Source organism: Bactrocera neohumeralis, chromosome 4 (genome assembly GCF_024586455.1).
Source record: "Bactrocera neohumeralis isolate Rockhampton chromosome 4, APGP_CSIRO_Bneo_wtdbg2-racon-allhic-juicebox.fasta_v2, whole genome shotgun sequence".
Lineage (NCBI taxonomy): Eukaryota > Metazoa > Arthropoda > Insecta > Diptera > Tephritidae > Bactrocera > Bactrocera neohumeralis.
The window spans coordinates 78,986,163-79,008,331 of record NC_065921.1 but is presented as its reverse complement, the minus strand read 5'-3'; the positions used below and the strand labels follow the sequence as shown (position 1 = coordinate 79,008,331).

At 34.5% G+C, this 22,169-nt stretch overlaps 1 protein-coding gene and 1 long non-coding RNA gene across 2 annotated transcripts in view; one reads left to right on the top strand and one right to left on the bottom strand.

Annotated features, from left to right (window-relative positions):
- The first annotated feature begins 5,497 nt into the window (after positions 1–5,497).
- The window catches only part of LOC126757182 (calmodulin), a 30,082-nt gene continuing 13,410 nt past the window's right edge, over positions 5,498–22,169 (top strand). The window contains exons 1-3 of the mRNA XM_050470879.1: positions 5,498–5,641; positions 6,472–6,621; positions 14,131–14,305. Coding sequence (XP_050326836.1) covers positions 6,619–6,621; positions 14,131–14,305 — 178 coding nt within the window. The 5' untranslated portion in view covers positions 5,498–5,641; positions 6,472–6,618. The remainder of the gene's footprint in view (positions 5,642–6,471; positions 6,622–14,130; positions 14,306–22,169) is intronic.
- Positions 14,405–22,169, bottom strand: part of LOC126757187 (uncharacterized) — an 8,816-nt gene continuing 1,051 nt past the window's right edge. The window contains exon 2 of the long non-coding RNA XR_007666704.1: positions 14,405–14,483. This is a non-coding gene — a long non-coding RNA (uncharacterized LOC126757187). The remainder of the gene's footprint in view (positions 14,484–22,169) is intronic.

Sequence of the window (22,169 nt, the reverse complement as noted above, 5' to 3'; positions counted from 1 at the left end):
TAAAATAAAAATGTTTTCCATACAAGCACCTTTTTTCGATCGTTCAGTTTGTATGCCAGCTATATGCTAAAGTGGTCCAATCTAAACAATATATTCAGAGATTATAATCTTGCATTAAAAAATAATGCGTGCCAAATTTCGTGAGGATACCTTTTCAAATACAAAAGATTTCCATATAAGGGCTTGACTTTGATCAGTCAATTTGTATGGCAGCTATATGCTATAGTGATCCGATCTGAACAATTTTTTCGGGAACTATTTTCTTGCCTTGCACAATAATCTGTACAAAATTTTGTGAAGATATCTTGTCAAATAAAAAAGTTTTCCATACAAGTACTTTATTTCGATCGTTCAGTTTGTATGGCAGCTATATGCTAAAGTGGTCCAATATCGGCGATTCCGACATATAAGTCACTTCGTGGAACCAAAAGCACGTGTGTAAAATTTCAGATGGATATCTGTAAAACTGAGACACTGGTTCGCATATATATAGTCGGAGGGATTTGGTGAAAGATCCTCAGCTCGTCACATATACCATGTGTATTTCCATATATATTTACTATATTTGCCAAAAGCTCCGTCAGGATCGGGATGGACCTCTCCGAGTAGTTCGATACCAAACAAGGTTTCAGACAAGTCGACTCCGTTCGTTTGACTTCTTCAATCTGCTCCTCTGAGAGTATTCGACGAAGTACGCACCGAGGAAGCAGAGGAAGAGGAAGACGTCCACTTCGTTAGAAACACCAGGTGTAGAAGGACCTGGCTATAACCACGTAAGCGGTATCTACGCCAATAAAGAAGAAGAATTCACTTTTAGGGCAACCGACATTTCCTTCTTAGAGTTAACAACATCCAGCAAAACTATGTACTCTGTTTAGGGTATGAAAACGGAATCGTAAAGATATATGCATGATTCGGCTGCGTTAAATGTTTACACTGCCGCATAACCGCTGCATTGCAACAAACAAGCGCCTGCCGCGGCAAGCGCACAGTCAGCCAGCCAACTAGCTGAGGAAATGACCAAGCGACGAGGCGTCCGACCGCCAAACGCGTCAACCCATCAATGTGCCACGCATCCAATGCATTGGCATTGGTCATATTAACTCTTTGGCGCAGCTATTGAACACTCGCATGACGAGGCGGCAAGCCACATACCACTGCTGCTAGCTACTGCTGCTGCTGCTGCTGCTGCACTTGTGACCCCGCTGACGTTGTAGAAATATTACGTCTACGGACCGCACAGCACTTTAGCGCATCTAACAGTAATAAACACTAGCCTGAACACGACCCCTTGAGGGGTGCCTAGACGAGTTTTCATGTTGCCACCGCATTTTAGCACACCGCATCTGTGTGTATGTGTGTGTGGCGGCGTTTAAAGGAAGAAGGCAAAGTGGGCAATAACAGCAATGCGCCATTTTTCGCATCCAACAGTTGCCGCGCTTCCAACTCGGCCGCACTACTCACTCGCACTTAGGCGGAATCAACGAAACATTGCGGACAATTATGTGCTGGATACGAGCGCGCATTACTGCAGACTAAATGGCGTATAATAAACGCAGACTGTGTGGCATTTTATGGTAGTTAGTCAATTTTAATACAAACACACGCATGGATGAAGACGCCTGGCCGTGAGGTTAGTTTGGTGGAGGGTACTTAATTGCATGTGGTGCGATCCGTTTAAAGGACTTGGTCTTACGACTGCGGCTCGAAGAAAGGGAACATGAATTTATTGACCGTTAAAAGCCCACAGTCACAGAAGTAAAAGTAGATTCTAAATGATTTCGGAATGTTCTGGAGTTCCGGAACATAATTTCTTGACGGTTATTTCCGCAGTGCATAACAAAGGGTAGTCCATAAAATTCCAGCATTTATCGGAAGAAGGCGACATGTGTTTATTGATAGTTAAAACCTCGCAGTTTAAAACAAAGACTAGTCCAAAGTACAAAATCCCACAGGCTAGAACTATGAATAATCCAAATGATTCCGAGATGCACCGGAGTAAGGGAACATGTGTTTATTGACGGCTAAAACCCTAAAGTATAGAACAAAGAATTCCGGTATTCCAGAATATCTCACAGAATGGACACACAAACCTGAAGTTTTCAGTTTCAAACGGAGCTGTTTTTGTTGTTATTTTGAGTACTCTTGTTGAGCTGCTATCCATCCCCTGCAAAGGTAGTCGCCTTTTATGGTGCCAAGGTTAGCTCAGTGACGAGGCCAAAGGCGAGGGTTGACGCCTATCCTACTCAAAAACCAATTCCAAAGCCAAAGTCGTCCAAGAGTTGAAAGGCCGCAGGCCATTAGCGTTACCCAGGATGTACCAGCTTGGAGGCGACCTGCGAGTGAGATTGAGGAAATCCTCAGATAATGTAACCCCTTACTGACCGCAGCTAGTTTGATATCTTCTGGTTCCCATTACCTATTACGAAAAGTACTGTTAATCCAAGAGCTTAGCATAGAAACTTGTGTTCATCCAAAAAATTGTAAAATAAAAAAAATTCAGACTCAACTATGTTATTCTAAGGGCTTTATTAGAGTAATCTTATAAGCAATCTTATCAACTCTAATAAAAAGTATAATAAAATGGCTTGAAGAAGGCCACTATACGTGCACATGCTTATCGATTGCTTTATTGCTGAACAGTCGGACCGTTATGTTATTAAATATAGGTTTATCAAGGTATTTGTGGACCCCCTTATCGGCAACGAAATCACTTATCAACGGCAAAGAATTTGACGAGACTGGTTTATCACCTTAGTAGAAGATGACGTTTGTAACTAAATGCGGTTCTTTTCGGTTAAAATCTGGTGACATGGTAATCAATGAGTAGAAGATAGCCTCGCTAGCTCTCTTTGCTTCCTCTCTGGTTATTGTGACCAAAATCATGCCAAGAAAACTGGTAAAAGATGCTTAGGGCTGTTTCCACGACAGTCGGTTCTACATAACCGGTTCGAGTTCTGATTTTTATCTGGTTAAATTGCTGTCAAATCAGCAACATTCTATAAAAATATGTATTTTGAGAGAAGCTGAACTGAATTTCCTTTCCTTCAATATTTTCTTAACTGTTTTTTCTTCACTGTTGAAGCTCCCAAATCGAAAGCCGCGTAAAAGTATCGAGTTAGAAATGACTTCTCCCCCCTTTCTTTGAGGGCTTAGCGTTAAGATTCTACCAAAATCAAATGGTGCACACTGAGTGCAAAAAGACCGATAAGGTTAGATGTTTCAGAATTAACTTTAATTTCATTATTGGCGGCATAAAGAGAGATGATAATCAATTATTTGTGTTGGGAAGTTGGAGGAAAGGACTTAGAGCTAGTTTGGTTCCAGTTATTCGGCGTGCCGTACTACACAGTGCGAACCAAAATCGTTTTAACTTGGTCCAATTCGGTAATCAAGCTCTGAATCTTGGTCACAGCGGTGTTTCCTACGCGCCAACCTGGTCATGCGGACTGTCTCCTCGGGGAATATCGTTACAGTTGCGGTTAAAACCCGAATGCGGGAAGAACTGACACTTTGTCAGTTAAATGTGGAGTTGCATTGAAAACAGGTGACGGACCCAAAGTACGGCAGAGGTTTTAGATGGGCGTCGAACCTTAGCAAGGTGGTTAATGTGTCCGTTCTACACTGCCAATTGGTTTTGAAAATGGCTGTCATTTTCAGGGTGCTGATCGACGCATTGATTTGATTTGCTGTGCTCTTGTGCGCCGTGGAGTAAGACTGTCGTCAGCAGGCACCCACGTTAAACATACCGCTGCTGCCACCTCTGCTCCAGCTGCTGATGCTGGCGCTGCTGCCGAAAAGAAGAAAGAAGTTAAACAGGTGGAGTCGGAGGCCGAGGAAGACGACGATAGGGGTTTCGGTCTCTTCGACTAAACAACTCAACACTGAAGTTCTTTTTAACGCAGTTAGCCTAATACAGATGAAAATCAAATTTGAGGTTATGGAGAAGTTCATTATTGTTTCAGGGTAATACCAAGCAAGCTTTTCGGAAAAACGATAGCGGGGGCAAGATCTTACAGAAAACTGAGCTTTTGCATTATCCTACAGCGAAGATGTGATGGAAAGCAGATTCTATGAATAATGCGTTGCTCTTACAATAAACTTATATGTACCTGTAAATGCTTCTATTAAGCACCCTGTACGAACACTACAGACCAAACTACTCACATTACATTTTACACTACAGAGCACTTACTAAGTAAGTCATACATTTCTACTTCTATGTGTATGTACGTATGCATATTTACATTATGTGATGGAATCTGTAAATAAACACAAACGGAACCGGAACCAGGCGCCATTATTTTCAGATTTAGGCCACATGCGCACACATACATACGTACGCCAGCCAGCGTGCGAATATTTTTAGTGAATAACGGCAAATACAACTCTAGATGAACTAAAATTTCTATGTACACACGCATACAAATACACATCCTTTTCGGAATTCTAATAAGATTTAAGCACGCTAAGCTGCACTAATAACTTGCTTACGCATTAACACATCCTTGTCCATCTTCGCCAACATACTTATAGCACATGCTCTCTTACCCCTGCCAACTACTACCCCTCTCTGCCAACACACGCGCCAGTCGCTAGCAGAAGGCATTGAGTAAATGCAAATCTCGTGAGCTCACAGCCAGCGCTTGGCAATCTCTTTTTGCAGAAATGCAGAATGCGAACAAACACGCCACGCGTAAATTTGCGCATGTATGTGGCTGTATGTATGTTTGTGTTTGTATGTATGTGTTGGCTGTAACACGGCCTGTAACACGGTTGGATGCCACAGCGGTGTAACAACAATTTCGCCAAAGTCAAAGCGAATAATGCGCATTGAACATAATAGTATTTGCTAATACAAAGCATTCAAGCGTTAAAATGTACGTACGAATGTGGTGGTGAAAGAAAACAAAATGAAACATAGCCGAAGTAGTACTGCAATGCGTTGAGGCGAACGATTTTTGGCGATTTGGGTGGAAGTACGTAAATAATAACCACGTTAACGGGCCGTACAATAGGTGTAAATGAGTGTGCGCGGCGAAGACACATTTCAAAAGCAGAGCGCCTACATCAAATAGAGAGCCAGAGAGAGAGAGCGCGCGCACAACTGAACGAAAGTTAGGGGAAACGCGCGTACAGAAAGTAGAATGGAAAGAAAAGTAACGTACCGCAACGAAGCGAAAATGATTTTGATATGAAGCGAATTTGGGGCGAAAAGCAAATGTTGAAACGGTAATTTAAGAAGAAGCAGACCAATGCGCACTTGAATCAATAATCAGCACAGCAGCGCAAAAAAGGCGATGGATGGCGAATATGAAATGAGGAAATATAACACAAGAGACGGCAACAGCACTGAGCAGAGCGAAATTGAGATAGATGGGAATGTGTGTGGCGTTGTTTGTGTGTGCTTGTATTGCGGCAATAGCGATGGCAATACGAGCCAGCGAGCTGGCGTTTGCGTTTGGAACAAGTTGCTGTAAAGTGATTTGACGTAGCCAACCGTTAGCGCAGTTGCAATTGAGTTGTTGACCGTGTCGGACTTACAAATCGAATAGTCTCTCGTCTGTAATACAAATATAAGAAAAGTATTTCAGCTGAAAAAAAAGTCAAAAAGCTGCAAGGAATATTAATTAGGCAACGGGTATATTTTCATTTATTCTTACAAAGTTCTAATAAAATATTATTATAACGAGTATTGTTTCCTATAAGTTTTTTTACACTGCTAAAGTTATAATTTATGAAAAGTTTGTTTACAAAAGCGTATATTTGAAATATAGAAGTTTTTAAGTTAAAGTAAAATTTGAAAATTTTCAACTGGAATACACGCGAATTCGCCTTCACCCAACTTTTTGGCTCGGGCACGTCGTGTACATACGTAGCTGCAAGTACGTGTGAATGTGTTGATGTGGCTATAGCTGGCTGACAAAACGAATTTGCCGTGAAATTTGAAAGTAGCAAAAACAACAAATAAAAGAAAATTTAATAAAAAAAAAAATATATACATATGTACGGAGGGTTTGAGTAAACGCAAAGTATGCGCCTGCAAAGTTATTGCGATGAGTCTAACTAGCATTTGATGTTTGGCAAACGCCCATATACCAACTAACTGATATTTAAAGTGTCCCAAATTTGCTTCGGGAACACCTATATACCTCTAGTTCGTATAGAAAAAAATACAACATTTATGCGTTTAAAATGTGTATCATATTTTACGATTATTGCTAAAGTAAATGTTTTTCCAATAAAATTTGTAGAAACAAGGGTAAATGAGTAATTTGTAACGGTTTTTTTTTTTTGAACGCGTTATGTTACTATAATACTAAAATAATAAAAATATATCTATATTAAAACATGCATACGTATTTTAACGCTACGTAATGTTTGGAATTAATATAATAAAAAAAAAAAACAAATACGTAAAAAACTCCTAAAAGTATGATCCTCCAACTTGTATTGGTTTTGATTTTCCAGGCTGGTTAACCCTTAAGAAACTACTCCATAGAAGTAATAGCATCACAACGGTGACAGCGACAATTACAGCAGCGAGCAACAAAGGGCGCAGATAGTTAATTTTTAAATTTTCACCTTTAACCAACTAACAAAAACAACACAACAGCAATGGTAAATATATAATTTATAACTATTATCACTATTTGTATTAAAGTTATAGCGTTGGGGGGTTATTAAGTGCTACACGCATAAATTTAACTTTGAAACTTTGTCTAATAGTCCAAAAAGGTTTTTAAATCATAAAAACGCTATTACTATTTATTTTCTTATGAGTGCTATTTGCTCTTATTTTATCGCAATATGTGCTCATTATTCGTACAAATTTAATTATTCATGTTCTTTAACATACATAGTTGTTACAGCCTTAAATTTTTCAAATTTATTTCAATTACATTATTTTTCACAAATGATAAATTTTTCTTCTCCTTACAAATTTGCGTTATTAATGCGAGTATTTTGGCATAAATTATCTCATCATTTATAAATTACTATTATAATTTTTGGTTATTGTTTTCAAATAGACATTGTTTACACATTATTTGCTTTTAATGCTTTTGAAAAATTATATGTATGTATTTACTTTTCTTGTATTGAGCTTGCAATTGGTTACTTGTTTTTCTTTTTGTTTTTTGGCCAGCCATGTGATCTTTGTGTTTACTTATTTGCCTTTACCAAAAAGTTGCGACAGTAGCGTATTGCGAAGAAAATTTAATGTGTCATTCGCTTTAACAATTAATTTTTGGCCAAGTGTGAAAAATGTCAGCAGCGTCATAAAAAAAAATAAAACACACGTTCACACCATAAAGAGCCGAGTGCGAAAAAGTAAATACTTGACTGAAAGATAATCTGTTGATAATAATACCTAGATACATATATACGTTTACATGTAATTATTTACTTTTGGCATTACATGTATGGAAGAATATGTGGTTCGAGCTAAATAAATTGTTTTTACTTCCACATTTGTGTAAATAATTTTCTAATAAGCAATTTAAAATATGGAATTATAATATTTATGAATTTAGAAAACCTATTATTTGAATTACTTTGTACATCAAATTGGTAATTCTTACAAATATTGCTTGGTAAAATATTTCACCAAATTATCGATAGCTTAACTAACAGCAATTAATCGATATTAATGAAAAGTCGTCACATACTTCCGGAATTGTAACTGAAAGTTTAACGCAAATGTTTATAGTTGGCTTATTTTTAAAAGAAAATTGCTAAAACTTTAATGACAGATTTTTGCAGCACGTTTTTCCTGCTCTTGCAAATTGTTCAAAGAATTTTTGGAACGAAGAGCTGATAAAAAGAGCGAAGCTAATAAAGAAATAGGCTACCGGACCAATAATTTTCATTTACCCCTTCACTAACGCCTAGCTTTTAATATTTATCTCTTGATTAAAAAAACCACTCATCACAATGGTATCTCGCCGGCGCTCTCGTTACTGCGGCGAGTTCTGCATTCCCCTTTTAGTGCTTGCTCAAAGGCTCTCGCGCTCACTGGTGAACCGTTTCACACAGATTTGACTGTCAGTCGAATTTTGTTGTTTCCGTTTGTTCGCTACTTTTGCATTGCCTTTAGCAATTTTCGGCTTTTGCACTTTTGCAATGCTTCCAATTTCTTGCCAACTGGCTGATTTAGGACGTTGTTGTATATTGAGTTAATGCAACAGGGGCTAATTTTTCTCTCCTATTGCCTTTTGTGTATACATTCTGTTTTCTCTGCCTAGGTTTGTTTGTTGCTATTTGCTAGCAGCAGCGTATGTATATAAAGTGCTTTTACACCCGCCAAACTTTTTTTCTCTTGTTTTTTTTTTTCAACCATGCGCATGTTCTTTATTTTCGTCTCGTTTTATTCGCCTCGTTCGTTTTTGAACCGTTCCGTACCGCTATTTTGCCGCATTGCGGTTATCGCCGTCTGCGGCTATTTCAGTGTTTTTCGCTTTATGTCGAAAACTGGTACCGGCGAGCAGATTTCATTGCGCCTCTTCTGTTGTTTTTGTACTTCACAAGGTAGTTGCTATTCATCATCAGCTAAATTAGGAGAAATGTGAGGGGAGAGAGGGGTTTCTGAAATGTTAGCATTTAGTGGAGGGTTGCGGCATATAGTTCGCAAAACTGTCAGCGGGCAGGGGTAGTTGATTTGTCGTTTGTTTTCACTGCTGAAATAATAGGGAAAAAACACTAAAAATGCCAGAAGCGTTCTAGCAAAGCAAAGGGGTCAACAGATAGAGGCGAACGACGGTTAAGTTCAAAATGTGAAACAGGACAAATGTGGGGAGAAAATATACATACAAAAAGGTAGAGATGACGAGTTTTGATAAGTATGCTACAAAATTAGCGATAGGCAAATTGAAAGCGACAAGCAATGTAGAAAAACCCATGAACCTTTTTTATATACACACGCACATGCATACTTACGTTTTTCAGTCTTTATACATAAGGGGTGTATGTAGATAAATATTTAAAGTTTATGTTCTGTTTGCTCTTGATAATATTTTGCACTTTTATAGCCGCTTTGAGCTGGTAATATTATCTTAACGTTTCACGACTGAAAGTTATACAATTACTGTAAGGAATATGTCCATATGTATGTGTGCATTTGGTATATCTTGACTTTTTAATCTCCGATTAGTTTATAGAAAATGTAATCGCATAGTTGCAAGCGTTTGTGTGAAAATAAAATTAAATGCGGCGACATTGTCTCACGTTGTATTTTATGTTTTTAGAGCACTTTGATTTGCCAACTACTTGAAAAGCAAATTTTTAGCAAACCCAAAATGTATATTAATAAAAAAATTATAATTACTTAACTTAATTATTAGTTAAGTGTTTTCATTATATATTTAAATTAACTTACTTAAAACATAATTTTTATTCAACTATATTTTAAATAATTCAAAATTAAGTTAGAAACGAATTTATTTGACAAGTGTTAACGCCATATTATTTTTATTGACACATTTCCAATAGAAATTCTAATTTTCCTTGAATAGATAATTTTTGTAAACATATTAATTCTACGCACACGTGTTGTTAATATTAGCCAGAATTGCAATTTAAAAACATGCTTAAAATAGATTTCAACTAAAGGCCTATCTATTTACCTTGCGTACGATTATTTAGCTATTCATAATTCAAGAATCAGAACATTTGTTGATTCCTCATGCTTATTTCGGGGTTTTCTTGAAATTTGTACAAAGTTGAATTATGGATAAATATGTTTGTAATAATACTAGAAATTTGGTTATGTGAAATCACAAACCTGTCTAAATACCTAACCGTATTTGTGCATGCAACCGAACGTGGCCAAAACACCCACAGTAAGGTGTGGGGCTGGCTAATGTGTGTGTGCATTTCTGGTGAAAGCGCATGTATGTAAGTCGCCAGCTGATTGCCTATTTCGTTGGCGTGACGATCTACATTTTAACTGAATAAATAGTTGTTGGTAGCTTGCGTTCGATTTAATCTATGTATTTTACTCTCGCAAGCTACAATTAGTTCTATCTGTTGGTAATTAAGCATATAATTGCTGCTGGAAATACTTAGAATTCAATTTAATAGATGTTAGAAATGTTAGTTTAAACGAAAAATTAAAGAGAAAAATGCTTATAGCATTCCACTTATTATTTATCAAATACTAATTTATAAATCCTGCCTATAATTGTCTAAATACGTCCTAAGCTTGGACAACAAAAAGCCCCAAATCGAAATCAGTTGATAGCTCTTTGCTGATAAGAAAGTTGGTTATTTTAACTTTACGTGCAGATAAAATAAAATAATAAAGTACGTTCATACATGCCTTAATTGGCGTAATCGAATTAGTTTTTTTCCCTCTATTTTTTGGCAGCGTTTAACTGATAAGCTTGTTATCTGTTATCGAAGTATTGAACACACTTTAAAAGCATTGTGTTTTGCCATTTGTGGCAGTAAATCGTTATCAATTATAACATGAAAGTATTATGTATTCCTTTATATATTCATAAATTATAATTTCGTAATATGTACTGTTGGAAGATATCAACTAATTTCGGCCACAACAGGCAGCAGTCACAAAGTTATTGTATGCGTTGCCATGTCGTCTGAGCCTTTATTTATACTTACGTGAATGTATGTTTATCTGTATGTGTTGCATACATGAATGAGTACATATGAATATGTAATGCATTGTGTAAGCAAGCATCAGCTGCTGCCTATGATCGTGCTGTTGTAAAAAGCAACAGCTGCGTTATTTGAACCACAGAAGTATTTTAGGTATTTTCTAAATGTATGTAGTAGTACGTAGTATGTACAAACTCACATAAATGTATTTTACGCACATTACGATATAGTATTTGCTTTCAAGCAATTTTTTTAATTAGTTAATTAATTTTTTTATAATTTTTTTTTAATATTGTTTTTTTGATATATATTTTTTTAAATATTTTTTATTTAATATATTTATTATATTAAAAAAATTTAATATACATATATTTTTAATTTTTTTTTTAATCTTTGTTTTATACATAGTATATTGTTTTTATTTCTTTTTTATATTTTTCTTTTATTTTTTTTTATATACTTTTTATATACTTTTTAATACATCTAAAACAAATATTTGAAAAATAATGCGTTACAATTCTTAAACACAAAATAACAATATACAAATACATATGTATGTACATATGTATATAATTGATGAATAATCTTTTATCCATATACTAAAACATATACATACATATGTATGTACATCTACTACATACATACATTTGCTACAATATATGTATGTATGATTTTGTATGCTTTATGAACTAGCCCATTCTTCTTACAAATGTAAATATATACTACATACATATTTATGAGTCATGAATGAATGTCGGCTTCCGATGTCGCGATCACTTGCGGCAGCGAAGTCAGCAGCATTTATTTTTGCCGGTTGATTTTTGTTGTTATCTAGTTTATTTTGCGCTTTTTGTAGATCTACTTGTTTGACAACATTTAAGAAACTAGCGCGTGTGTTTATATGAATACGCTTATATGCTTAAGCTTTTATATACCAATTTTTGAATGTATATTTCCAGGTAAAGCAGGAAACTATATACACGCATATATTTGCGAATTTTTCTTGAGTGCAAAATTTACACAGCGTGGTTCATGGAAAAAAAGTTGTTAATTAAGTTTAAGGTTAGGAGTCTATACTTTAGCATTTAGGTTAGAATTTCTGTATTTTAAGAGTGTGTTCACACTAAATTTTAACATAATTGTTACTTAGGTTACTAATTTGCAAATACTTTTTGAAAATATGAACGCTACCTAAAGTAAAGTTTTAGCGATGACAAAATCGATAATTTCTTCTCGATTAACGTCTTTTTTGATATTTTGTTTAGTAAACACAAAGTAAATTTCAAACAATTTTATTAGATAATACCAACAAATAAATATACATATACATATGTACATATGCAATTATATATTTTTTAAATTTTTTATTAATTAGTGCGTTCGCACTTCCCACGCGATTCGGAAAGACAGTTTCTTACTTTCATATACAAAAAAAAGTTATTTCGTTGGCATGCAAAATTAACTCGTTTCTCGCTTTACACATCTATGTACATACACCCAAATATATATAATATAAATGTATGTACATAAATATATGTATGTATGCATTTGTGCGTTCATACATATTTATTCCCATTTGTATGCACAACTCCACCGCCGTTGGCTCATCCGCTGACGTCAGTTGCCATTTCGAGTTGTTGCTTTAAAAGGCATTAAGCGGAAATCCAACACGGTTTTGCGCATATATTTAGCAAATGATACATATCTGTTTCAAATTGTATTTAAGTTTTTCGTATCCATGTTTTATTTATTCGCCTGCTGACATCTTTTACGCTGTTTTGTTTTCTAATTATTTATTTTTATTTGTTTACCTGCATTTATTTACACTTTTGACGTTCCACTTGCTTTACTATTTGACGTTACTCGGCGCATTAAACCGGCTCTTTGCAAATACGATTCTGCATATCTAATCCGCAGTGAGATAAAATAATTTTTTTTTAAGTAAATTTAACAATTATTTTGTTGTAGAGCTTCATATTTTGTGCGCAGCCGTTTGTTCATTTTTCCACACATTCCTTTCCCATATGTAATATTTAATTTTCTCATCCAAGCGGCAAACGCAGTTCACTCTGAGCCAAACATACAATTTGATATATTCTAAAGTTTTTCACAGCTGTCAAGTAGTAAAAGAAAATACATAGTTAAAAGCGGCAAAAAAAAGTGCAGATTTGAAAACGAAAAAATTGCATTATAAAAGAGAAACAAAAGCAAGCCACCTACAACTGCGCCAGAAAGAAAGATAAAATAATAAATAAATAATTTATTGCAAAATAAAATATAAATTGTGCTTCCAAGATAACAATTTGTCGCGGCAGAGCCCTTTGAACTCTTTGCATGTGTCTTGTAGAGTGCAGCAAGTCAAAAACAATTTACATTGCCATTATCAGGCTTCGCAAAAATCTCAATTTGCCATTCCCTATAGCATAATTACTGAAATATATTTATATTTAATTGCGGCATTTTTATACCGTTTCAACCGCAGTTCAGCAAAACGGAACAAACAATTATAATTTTGATTAAAATACGTATATAGAAAAACGCTACAAAATAATAATCAACAATTCTATATTTCGAAAACATATTATTCAGTGTGGGAATACATTAATTTATATTTTTTTAAATAATACAAAATGGTGAGTTTTAGTTTTCGTGTTTTTGTAATAATTAATTAACATATCAAGGGGTGTAGTACAATAATTTCACTATCAGCTGGCAATAAAACGAAATAAATACAATTTAAGTGTTGCGTCAGTTGTGTTTTTTAATGACTAAAGAAATTCGTCACTTCTCAAGTAGGCTCCTTAAGGCTTATCAGCAATGTTTTTCAGAATTTGTAGTTTATGCTATATTAAGTTGCTGACCTCTATTTTATTATGCTGCACAGCGTTTGCTGACGTTAAAGCGCTACACGTACATCTGTTTTTTAAACAATATGCTTGTTTGGTCAGTATTCTAAGCCTGTATTAAATATACTATAAGAACGTAATAAGGGGCTGCGCTGTTTTAGTTTCAATCGAATTTTGATGTATGTGAAAGTTGACACGTTTCCCACTTTGATTAGTTCTAATCTACAAGTCATGAGTGGAAATGTGATTTGTGGGTTATTTATATTATAAATGATTTATTCATTTAGTATGCATCTAATCTGGGTTTACGTGTGAATCAAACTCGTTTTAATGCCATGAATGTGGTTTTAAATAGAATAATCACTTAAATTGATGAAATGCTCTTTAAGAAAATTATAATTAATTGATATATTTATTATATATTTTCTATTATTGGAATTTCACAATTTTTTTGTATTTATTTTGATTAAGCATATTTAGCCGCTAATTTAAAATGTGCCTTCTACCTTCTATGTACATATATTCAAAATTATATAGTTTTTTCTATTTTAAATACCATTTGTGGGGGAATTTTAGTGTTAAATAATTTTATTTTTCTAATATCATTCATATGTGCATATTTAACTTTATGCTTTTGCTAATCATTATTTTTCCTTTCATATTTCAGGCTGACCAACTTACAGAAGAACAAATCGCTGAATTCAAAGAGGCATTCTCGCTCTTCGATAAAGATGGTGATGGCACCATCACGACAAAAGAATTGGGCACAGTGATGCGATCACTGGGACAAAATCCAACAGAAGCCGAACTGCAAGACATGATAAATGAAGTCGATGCTGACGGTAAGTGTTGAAAGAAAATATAATAAAAGTTTATTGAATAAAAAGCAATTAAAAGTAATAAAAAACAAACAATGCAAATATAAACAAAATATATATCGCTCATTTGCTGCAAGACCGGCATAAGTCAAAAAAATCGATTTGCCAGAAAACGCGTTAAAAGTTTTCAACTGACTCCAACCTTACACGGAAAACAGGAATCATATTCTCTACTCAAGCGGAGCATATAAGAGGTATTCATATGAATTTTTCACTCAACATGAAGTATGATATAACGAACAATTCTGCATCATTAACTCAAAAATCACGTTTTTTGATTTATGCCGGTCTTGCAGCAAATGAGCGATATGTATTATATAAAATAAAAAATAAAATAAAAAAATAAAAAAAAAAATAAAAAAAAAAATAAAAATAAAAAAAAATTAAAAAAAAAAAAAAAAAAAAAAAAAAAAATAAAAAAAAAAAAAAAAAAAAAAAAAAAAAAAAAAAAAAAAAAAAATAAAAATAAAATAAAAAATAAAAAAAAATATAAATAAAAAGTTAAATATCATAAAAAAATTATAAAAGAATCAAATAAAAATTAATCAAAAAATTAAAATAAAAAACAATAAAAAGTTATAAAAGCAATAAAAATATAACAAAATATGAATTAAAAGAAATTAAAATAAAATAAAGCAAAGTAAAATAATAAGGATAATACAAAAATAAAAAAATAAACAAATAAAAATGAAATAAAAAATTAAAAAAGAAATAAAAAATAAATAACATATTAAAAAAAAAAATAATAAAAAAGCAAAAAAAAATAATGAAGAATAATAAAAATAGTAAAAACAATAAACAATAAAATTAAGCAAAACATAAGAATAAGCAAAAAGGATAGATAGAAAGAAAGTATATTTGAAATTTAAAATAAAAGTGAAACAAATAATAAAACAATATCCAAAAAAAAATAATAATTAACTAACGTGTCAACTGAAAATTAAAGGAAATAATAATACATTACGTATAGACTTTTAAATATTTTATATTTATAAATTTTAAATTTTATAAAATTCTGGAAAATATAAATTTCAATAAAATTATAAATACGTGATAAATAAATTATTATTTAAAAAATAATCATTAAGGAAATAAAAGAGAAAATTAATAATAAAAGAAATAATGTAAGTGAAATTGTACCCGCCGGGAGAAGCAGAGGAAGAGGAAGACCTCCACTCCGTTGGAAGGACCAGGTGGAGAAGGACCTGGCTACGCTTGGAATATCCAATTGGCGCAACGTAGCGAAAAGAAGAAACGACTGGCGCGCTGTTGTTAACTCTGCTATAATTGCGTAAGCGGTGTCTACGCCAATTAAGAAGAAGAAGAAATTGTAAAAAAAATAACAAAAAATTTAAATAATACAATTTAAAAATTTTCAAAAATAGTAAAATAACAAAATTAAATTAAGTTAGTATCAACATAAAAATGAGTGCATTATAAATAAAACCGAATTCACTATTATTCACAGAAATAAAACTATATGCTGGAAAATAAGGTAAACCAATTGAAAGCAAATTAAATCAAAGAATTTATATTTAATCAACTGAGATACATATATTTGAAAAAAACCGAAAAAAATAATTCTGCATTATAAATTTTTAGGTAGAATTGAGTGTATGAACTATCTAAATTCTGCCTAAAAGTTTAAAAATAACAAAATAATAAAAAATCAGAAATTATACTTAAAAAATGAATATTAATATTAATGAACACTAAAGAAAAGTAATAATAATTGAATCAAAAATGTGTTCTCGAATTGTATTCAATTTATTTGAAACCATTAATTCTTAAAAGTAATTGAATGAGCAATTTAAATCAAACGAACAAAAATAGAATAACCGCAAAAAATGACGAAAGTAATGTGATGGAAATGTGCACATATGTTTCTATTAAATACTTAACGCCTGGCAACGCTAAAAAACATATAAAATATGGAATCACATTATTAAGCCTAAATCAAACCCACATTTTCTCGATTATTGGTCCAATTTACCCGCCCATCCATACACACAATGTTAACAAATATTTTTCAATTTCACAAAAAAACAACAACAACAATATCAATACATGTCTATGGCTTCATAGCGCATAAATAAGGATTCTAATGAAAGATAGTGTGTGCAAATTAATTGCGGAGGAGGTAACAAACAGCACGCGCTTTTATAAATTATTCGGAACATAAAACATGAAAAGGAATATACTTATAGGCGAAAGCAAACAGATAAAAACGAAATAATCCGAAAATATATAGATATAGAAAATAAAAAGTGATGAAACTATAGCAAAGAAAGGAAAAAAAGTACAAATTACTAAGAAATTGAAATAAAACAAATGTGTGTAGTGATGTTTATGTGTATGTTTGTAGTGTTGTAGTGAAAAACGCTAAAATTCACACTTGTCTGCCGGCTTTTGCCATACACAACACAACACGGCAATATAGCGAGCGCTGCTAGCGGGCCTTAGAACATGGCGTATGCCACCATACTCATGTGGCGGCGGCGGCGGCGGCGTCGTTTCGGTCCACCGGCAATTCATTACTGCGCGGCGGTGTTGTTTTGCTGTTTTGCTTGCCATTGGAATGAGTGCGCCATAGCGCACAGCACCTTTGCTTTGCACTGATCTAGGCGCGCAGGCATGTGTGTCTATATGTTTATGTACATATGTATGTTTGTGTGTGTACGAATTTTTCGTATGGCGTACAGCCAAGATAAGAATAGCATATTAATAAGAATTTTAATCATGAAATAAAATATCACTCCATTGCTACTCTTGGCCGCATGCTTGGCATGCCTTTCGTTGCCTGGCTGCCTGTTGTTTTATCCCTTCTACATATTTTCTGCTGTGTTTGTTGTTTGTCAAGTTGTCTAAATGTCTGGTAATTTAACTTAACGTTATATCTCACACATACATACACACATACATACATCCATATGAAGTGGGAGAGCAAACAAATAAGGCGACGAGCGCATAGAACGTGGCAACAAGCGTTGAATATATAGAGTGGCCCATTGAAAATGCGATAAAAACGTCGAGGAAAATCACCAGATTATTCGCAAGTTCAACCATAAAATGTTTACTTGTTGTTTTACGAAGCTGTGTCGTGCCATGCAAAGAGCATGTAATGACGAATGTGCGCAGTAAAGCTGCTCGTAATCCAAACCACAGCTAGTAAATCCCATACAGCTAAGCAACTTAATTTTGCCATTTTGCAATTTCTCGCCACTTTGCCACTATCTCGGCACTTTACCGCTATCTCGCCACTTTACCGCTTTCCGCCGCAGTTACAGCCATTCTCCCCGCGCGTGTGTGTTTGTGTGCGTTGCGATCGATGCCGAGTGTCCTTTTGACCAAGGGAATTTCACAATTGCACTGCAGAGCCGCGCCCCTTTAGCAACACCTCACGGCCAACTAACACTGCACTTGTGTGTGTGTGTGTGTCTGTGTTACTGTGTCGCCGCACCTGCACTGGTCATTGCGATTTTGCTTTATGCTGGGCGGCGACGCATTGCAGCTTGTCGCACCAGTGCCTGTGCTGCGTTTTCTTTTCACCTGCTACGCTAGTACCCCACAGCATCCCAGTGGCTTATAAGTTTTTCCACTGTCGCATTTTCTATTCCATATTCGTTTTCGTTTTTCATTGTCGTCGCTTTAGTTAGCGGCGCGTTCTTCTTCCCACCTTGTACACATTTGTTCGTCAATTGCACTTCTTTACACTCGCTTTCATGTCGTCGGATTACCCGGGATTTTGCTGCGTTGTGCAGAAGTAGCACATGCGCAGTAGCGCTGCAGGCATATTCCATGTGTTCTGCCTGTTACATGCTCATTAAATTCGCAGCGACGTGCTCCTCCAAATTACCTTGTCGTCGGCGATGTCGCAACATCAGCATGACAAGGCGAAAATTGTGTAGAACAAGTTATAAAAGTCCTTTTGAGTCTGTGTGTCGCTGCAGTTAATCAGTAGAAGCTGTTTGCTGCCTCCAATGTAGATATGTATGTATGTGTCCTTGCGGTAGTGGCAAGTCTTGGTTGGTGTTCGCTCTAAGTGCCACAGAAAAACATGTTATTCTTCGTGGCGGTGGCAGCTTTTAGAGTTGTGGGAACTTATGTATGTTTTAATAGTATGAGGAATTGAAATTTTAGGAAGTACGAGTCCCTGACTTGAATACGCTTTTAATAAAAATTACTTATTTTTAACCCAATTATTCATAAAAGCTGTGAGAGTTCTTTACTAAAAGGTTAACAGTTGACAACTTCAATGAGGGTCGAAGACTAAAACCTTTTTTGCTATTCCTAATAACATACTCGAAATTTGTCTGAAAAGAATTTGAAAAATTTGAATTTGGCATGTGTCTTGCATCTCTTATGTTATTTCTTTAATTGAAATCCTAAATGTAGGCAACGTTTTAAGTGGATATGCCAATTACCTTAAAAATGTAGCATACAATTAGGCACTTTAACAAAAATGGTGTGAAGAACTTCATATCTGTACGAAATTTGGTACTTATTACTCTCCAAAGCAACGTTATAATCTCCGAAAAGTTTGTTCCGATCGAGCCACTATAGGATATGACTGCCATACAAACTGGCCGATCAAATTCAACTGCTTGCATGGAAAACTTTTTTATTTTACAAGATATCTGCATAAAATTTGGTACAAATTATTGTCCAAGGCAAAGCTACAATCTCCGAGCAAATTTTGCAAATCGCACCACTATAGCATATGGCTGCCATACAAACTGAACGTTCAAAATCAAGTTCTTATATGGAAAATTTGTTTATTTTACAAGATATCTGCACAAAATTTGGTACAAATTATTGTCCAAGGCAAAGGTACGATCTCTGAACAAATTGTTCCGATCGGCCCACTATAGCATATAGCTGCCATACAAACTGAACGTTCAAAATCAAGTTCTTGTATGGAAAATTTGTTCATTTGACAAAATATCTTCACAAAATTTGGTACAGATTATTGTCCAAGGCAAAGGTACAATCTCCGAACAAATTGTTCAGATCGGACCACTATAGCATATAGCTGCCATACAAACTGAACGATAAAAATCAAGTTCTTGTATGGAAAATTTGTTTATTTGACTAGATTTCTTCAGAAGATTTGGTGAGGATTATTCTCTAAGGTCTAAGCTACAATCTCTGAACATTTTTTTTCAGATCGAACCAATATAGCATATAACTGATAAACTTGAAGGTTGCTTATACCAAATAACGTAACTAGATAGAATTGCCAAACTCTTTCCGTTGTACTATGCAATTTTAATTAATTAAATTAATTTAATTTTCCTGATATTTAGCATATTAAACATTAAAAACGACGAAAAACAAAATTAAATTTTTTTTTGTTTTTATATTTATATTAATTTGAATAGCCGTTTATATTTTTACCGCCACTTCTAGTATTGCAACCATATGTCAATGTCTATAATATATTTAAATCAATATAAACATAAAACGCTTTCAGCTGAATTAAGCAGCGACAACAGCGCCGCCAGACGTAATTTCCATTGGCGTTTACTCTTAATTGGCTAATTTCGTTTTATTCGCGCATTTTATTTAATGACATTACAACACTTTTAAATATGCATGTAATTTCGCCAAGGAAATTGGCATTTTAGTCGCAGCGCGCGACCCGTTATTACACGCCCTGCGGGTGGCTATTAAATTGGCCATGACCTCATGCCGCTACCTGCCTGCTGTTCTATTCACTTTTCTTTTTATGGCTGCTGCCGCTTTTGCTACTTTTGCTTACGTTTTTTTTTTGTTTTTGCTCGAAACAAAATAAACATTTGCCCAACAGCGGGGAATTGCTAAAGCAAATACAATAAAATAAAATAGGAGTACGGGAGCCGCTAGCAGCTAGCTATGTATGTGGGGGAGAGGCTGAAGGCGTGTACGCTGGCCTTAAAGGCGGTGAGACGTGCGTTAATGTATTGTGTTGTGCTTTGTTTCGGCGAAAAGTAATTATAAAGCTCCTACAAACATATGTATCTATGTGTGTAAGTATATTTATAGCCTGTAAATAGGTATCTAGTATGTAGCAAACTGCCTCCATATGCTGTTGTGGAATGGCAAAGCAATTGCCTCAAATTCAATAAAAGCCGGCTGAAATGCGCACGGACACCTGTAAATGAGCGTTGTGGGAGAGTGAGTGACCGATGCGCGGCGGAGATACGGGCACATAGCGCTCTATATACTTGTATACATATATTCTAAGCTAATGCTATATACTCGATGTAAATATGTATGGAGCAGCTGTTTGTTTGCACATTGCTCGCTAAAGCAGTTCATAAAACGTTTAGTACAAAAATAATGATTCCTAAATATTTGCTTTGCTGATTTAATTTTATTTTTGAATTTTTACCTGAGCGTATTTACAAATTCTTTGCGCACATAAACGCATAAACGACCAGCAGAAACATGGAAGAAGAAAAAAACGCAAAATTCAGCTGCACCGAAGCTATAATACCCTTCACAGTTAAATTTTTTATGGCTTAAAAAGTTATAAGAAAACTTTTTCTTGATTTTGATTGTTTAGTTTGTATGGCAGCTATATGCTATAGCGGTCCGATCTTAACAATTTCTTCGCAGATTGTAGCCATGCTTTGGATAATAATCAGTGTCAAATTTCGTGAAGATACTTTGTGAAATAAAAAAGTTTTCCATACAAAGACCTGGATTCGATCGTTTAGTTTGTATGGCAGCTATGTGTTATAGTGGTCCGATCTGAACAATATCTTCGTAGATTGTAACGTTAACTTAGACAATTACCCATGCCAAATTCGATGAATATTTCTTGTCAAATAAAAAAATTTTCCCCACAAGCATTTGATTCCGATCGTTCAGTTTGTATGGCAGCTATGTGCTATAGCGGTTCGATCTTAACAATTTCTTTGCAGATTGTAGCCATGCTTTGGATAATAATTTATGCCAAATTTCGTAAAACTACCTTGTGAAATAAAAAAGTTTTCCATACAAAGACCTGAATTCGATCGTTTAGTTTGTATGGCAGCTATACGCTATAGTTGTCAAATATCTGCGATTTCGACAAATAAGCAGTTTATTGGTGAGAAAAGGACGTGTGCAAAATTTCAGACCTATATCTCACAAACTGAGGGATTTGGTATCTCAAAAGCTGAGAGACTAGCTCGCGTATATACATACAGACGGAGAGTTAGACGGATATGGCTAAATCGAATCAGTTTATTCATCTGATCATTTAAATATATGTACATATAATTTATAGGTTTTTGGGTGTTACAAACAGCGTGGTAAGCTTAATATTTTCTAATGATCAGGGTATAATTATACTCTTATGCAAAGAGATGTTTTTGTACATATTTATATATTTATATAAGAAGGTTCTCTAAACAAAGTAGGAATATAGTATATCTAAATCTGTATAACATAAATATATATTTATATATTATATTTATATGTAAAAAAATCACTGTGGCGCAAGAAAAGCCAGAGAAAGCTAGCTGAAATCGACAGACAGACGGCGCAAATGAGGATTTCCCACAACAAAAAATTCGATTTTTGCCATAATTATGTACAGTTATGTATATATGCTCCCGCTGTATAGACAGCAAATCGATTTTTCACTAATTTGCACACATATTTTGTCGATATATACTATATACATATGTATGTATACATATGTATAGTATGTTTAGTTGGCGGCTACGTGCTCATCGTGGCGCTTACGGCGGCGCCTTTTTGCACACTACATTTGTTAATGCTAAGCTATGGCTGCTGCAGCCGCTCTAGAGAAGTGTATGTGTGTGTGTAGGTGTGCACGAGGGGGTGTTGACGCTTG